At 42.9% G+C, this 4,275-nt stretch overlaps 1 protein-coding gene across 9 annotated transcripts in view; it reads left to right on the forward strand.

The window, feature by feature from the left end:
• Positions 1–3,239, forward strand: part of TXLNG (taxilin gamma) — a 59,065-nt gene extending 55,826 nt beyond the window's left edge. For 2 of the 9 annotated variants that reach the window (XM_057538549.1, XM_057538542.1), the window contains one exon: positions 57–3,239. In XM_057538549.1, coding sequence (XP_057394532.1) covers positions 57–347 — 291 coding nt within the window. In that variant the 3' untranslated portion in view covers positions 348–3,239. The remainder of the gene's footprint in view (positions 1–56) is intronic. The other 7 variants (XM_057538544.1, XM_057538547.1, XM_057538545.1 and 4 more) reach the window with 7 other exon arrangements.
• The last annotated feature ends 1,036 nt before the right edge of the window (positions 3,240–4,275 follow it).

Raw genomic sequence — 4,275 nt, forward strand, 5'->3', positions numbered from 1 at the left:
GTAACCTAATTCATATTCAGTTGGGTTACATAAATCCTGTTTTTTCCTCTTTGCAGAAAACTGTGCGAGATAAAGAGTACAAAGCCTTTCACATAAAACTGGAACGGCTGGAGAAGCTGTGCCGGGCCCTGCAGACGGAGAGGAACGAGCTCAGTGAGAAGGTGGAGGTGCTGAAGGAGCAGGTCTCGGGGAGGGCGGCGGGCGGGGGCCCAGCGCCGCCCGGGGCCCAGCCCTGCGCTGCCCTGGCTTCTGCCGAGGAGCCCAGCGCCGCCTGGCAAAGCACTGCCCGTGTCAGCCTGGAGGCCGAGTCCCCAGGTGCCGGGCCCAGCATCGAGTCAGTTGACTGAGATCAAGTATGATCACTGTATCGAGAGCTCTATTTTGTGTATAACTTTCTCTGTTAGTAGTAACTTGGTTTTGTGGTGAAAATTTTCTTACTTTTTCTACCATATCTGTATTTTCTTAGAACTACTGGACTTATGTGGTACAGGAGGCTGCTTGGCAGGTTTGAATAGTTTTACTCTCTACATTTTCCTCAGCTGTGTTGCACATCTGCCTCTTTCCCCTTCATCAGAATGCATGTGCTCATTGCCTTTCTCCCTCTCCCCTGCTGCTTGCACAGAATTGTCCAAATTAAAATGTCACTCACCAGGGCTGACCATTACAAGGGAACTTTGTTCTGATAACGGTTCCCCCCACCCACCCCCCACCCCCCGCCCCGCCCCGCCCCGTGGCTTGTGGGATTTTCATTCCCTGACAAGGGATTGAACCCAGGCCTCGGCAGTGAGAGCACCGAGTCCTAACCACTGGACTGCCAGGGAAGTCCCTGATAATGGTTCCTGATGTGAAAACAATACTCGTTTAAACATCCTGCCCCCCCCCCAATTAATATTACTCAAAGAAAAATATCAAGATGATTAGATATTTGTCTAATAGCCCATTTTAAATGCCAAGTAAAAATAAAACTCTAGGCTTGGGTCAGAAACAAGCATAGCATATTTGATTCAAATTAGCTTTTTGATATTTATATCACTTGACAAATTGAGATGGCCGCAAGCCTAGACTTGGTTTTGGCAGAATATGTACATAAAGGTGTAACTTTTAAACAAAGTAGTATATACAGGCAAATCACTGGAGAGACAGGGCTAATGTTTATGTGATTAAAAACAGTCCCATCGCTCTGTTTTCAGGATAGAAGCAGTATCTGAATTTGGACCACCTGGATGCCTGCTGTGTGGGGAGCCTGGTGGTTTGTTTGCTTTTCACTCGGGAGTTGGGTGCGCATCCTCCACTCCCCATGGAGAGCTGCCACTGACAGTCCTTTGTCAGTCAGTGTAAGGCGATGAGGGTAAAATCATGTGTGGCTTTCCTTGAGCGGAAGTCCCTCCACTACCTTCTGGCTGCTTGAAAGTTGGTGTCCAACTGTTCCGACAGTCCAAACAGCACCCGTTCTCCAGGGTTTTTTAAAGGGAATTTTAATTATGATCATGCTAACTGAAACTGATTCCATTTCTAAAACAGAAAGACTGGAACCAGCATTTTTAACTTTGAGGAAACTTGGCAGAGAGTTAAGTAGCCAGGATCTATTTCTTACTTATGCTTTCAGTCTGTTTCTGCCCCTTTTCTTAGTGGTTTTTTGGGTTTTTTTTTTTTTAAATAAAAACCAGTATTACCAAGGTGTCTACACTTGGAATGGGGGACTTTGGAAATGCAGCACATCACTTTTGGATTTGCTCTCTAACTTCCTTTGTTTTTCACAATGTCACATGTGGTCGAGCTTATACACATTAACCAGGCTGCACTGATGAGAGTTCTGACTTTGTCCCTGGTATAATTTGCATTGAAATACTTTATGAAATAAAAAGGCTCTATTAGAACTGATGTTAGCACATTCCACTGAGCAAAACTATCAAACTGACACTTCTTATATTGCTTACTGGACCGAATAAACTCTCTTCTGTCCAGTTAAAAGGGTTTTTCTCTTTGTTAAAGTTTTATTTGTCCTGTCACGTTCATGGTCTAAACTGGGTTGAAGAATTGAAAATTGTCCAGTAGATAGGCAGCAGCGCCTGGAGTGGCGGATTATATCTAAGCTTCCGCCATCAGTCATGTTAATCAAAGGGCCAGACAGTGAAGGAAAAGAAACCCACAAAGTTGCTTATCGAATTACTGTCAAAATGAGTCGGAAGCAAAAACAAACACATCCTCCTCCAACAGCCTTTTATAGATATCCCCTTCGGTTTCTAAATGAAATACTGGACTCATTTCCCTGAGAGGAAATGGAGGTATACATCAGAAATACACTCTACTGTAAAATTAGTACTAATGATCCCATTTCACAAGCGCTCTGCTGGATGTACAGCTCTTACTGTCGTAAGCCATTTGTGTAGCCCGCCACGTTTCTTTGTGGTGCTTGTCCTGTGTGGAAGATTGTAACGGACCTGTTGCATATTTTCAAGGGCTTTATAAAGCGACGTGATTTACAGTACTTGGCCTGCTGCTTTTGGCTTACTGTGTATTTTTAGCTAGATGCTCTCATGGTGTTTAAAGGACATGGATTCTCTCTGGGGTGCATTTGGTATCCTTTCAGAATCTCTCCTCCCATTACCCTGTGAATAAATACAAAGGGGACCCTCTGAGAAGGACATGCTCCTAAAGCAATCACCTCGCCAGCCCAGTGTTGTGGCTTTGTAGCACACCCTGTTTCTACCACATTCTAGAACACTGTAATGCTACTAAGGCTGGCCCAGGAAAGATTGAAATGTCAAATTTGCTTCAACTGCATTTGTTGCACCATCATGGAATCTTGATGTATATTATTTATAGTGGCAGGAGACTCCAAGGAGTAGAGAAAACTTGGGTCTTGGATAATGGACCATTTCATCCTCAGACTTGTAGGAGTACATTTCTTGGTCTTGAGACCAGTATTTTTTAGTTATGTATGCAACTGCCTTTATTACACCTGGTTGTCAATTCAATTCTCAGGTGTTGCAGAAAAATCTACCTCTTTCAGACTGTAGATGGAAATAACTGTGAAAAAATGATGCAGATATCTTCTAGTTTGTGCTAAACCCACTGCTTTATTTTTACAGCCCACGTCTTTCATGAGGATACGAATTAAGAGGCAGTCTTGTTTTGCTTTTCAAAGACATTTTGTAGAGATTTTTCACTAATGTGAATCTGATTTTATCTACTCAATTCTGTATAGATTAAGTAAATATTATGTATGATAAATTTAACAGCTTCTGTGTATTCTTTTGTTGCCCATGTGACCTTCATGCCTATCAAGTGCAAAGACAGTGGTAGATACTGTTCCTTGTGCCTTAAAAAATAGTTTCATTATTGTATGATTTAAGAAAGAAGGGATGGGGCACCAGCCACTTAGATTGGGTGACAGAAGACGAGTTTTATGTAGCCAGACCCTTTTTTTAACCTCGAAAATAGAGGACTAGGAAAACTCTACAGTGTAGCTGCCGTCAAAGCTTTAAATATCTACAAGGACTGGATTTCTTCACTTTGGGCGCTCTTAGCACATTCCAGGGCGTACCTATCATCTATCTATCTCAACAGCAGGAGAAGTAGGTATGTACACAGGCGCACATAGGAAAGACCTTATTTGATGGTGAGCAAAAAGTATTTAAGCACGTATAGTCAAGTATAAGAAGGAGTTGCCAAACTTTTCCTGTAAGTCAGTCAGTCAGGTAGAATAAGTATTTTAGGATTAGTGTGGTTGTCAAACCACCTTTAAAAAATCAATGTAGAGAATTCCCTGGCTGGCCAGTGGTTAGGACTCTACGCTTTCACTGCGTGGTCAGGGAATGTGCAGTGCAACTGACTGACTAATTCTTAAAAAAATTTATTTAAAAAAATCAATGCGAAAACCATCCCTAGCTGGCAGGCCTCACAGGAGAGGTCGAGGGCCAAGCTGCAGGCCAGTTTGTCCCCTTTGCTCACCTGCCACACAAGCTTCTGTTCTTTCTTGGGGAGAAATCTCGTGTTTGTTTAAAGCCGCCCAAGTTAAGGCAGAAATAGCATATGGGTCAAATGACATGTAAGTTAGGTAGTTCTAGATTCACCAATCAAGCACAAAATACAGACACCTAACTAACTTCTCCCCACGTCTGCATAGGATACCATCACGTACCTTGGAAAGAAATTCAGGAACTTCTCAGCATGTATACCCTGACGACCTCCTCATAAAAAAGGGACATACATAGATACATCCGTACACACACACGCCCCCGCTAACCCAGGTTCTAAAAGAATAAAACAAAG

Source organism: Balaenoptera acutorostrata, chromosome X (assembly GCF_949987535.1).
Source record: "Balaenoptera acutorostrata chromosome X, mBalAcu1.1, whole genome shotgun sequence".
NCBI classification, from domain to species: domain Eukaryota; kingdom Metazoa; phylum Chordata; class Mammalia; order Artiodactyla; family Balaenopteridae; genus Balaenoptera; species Balaenoptera acutorostrata.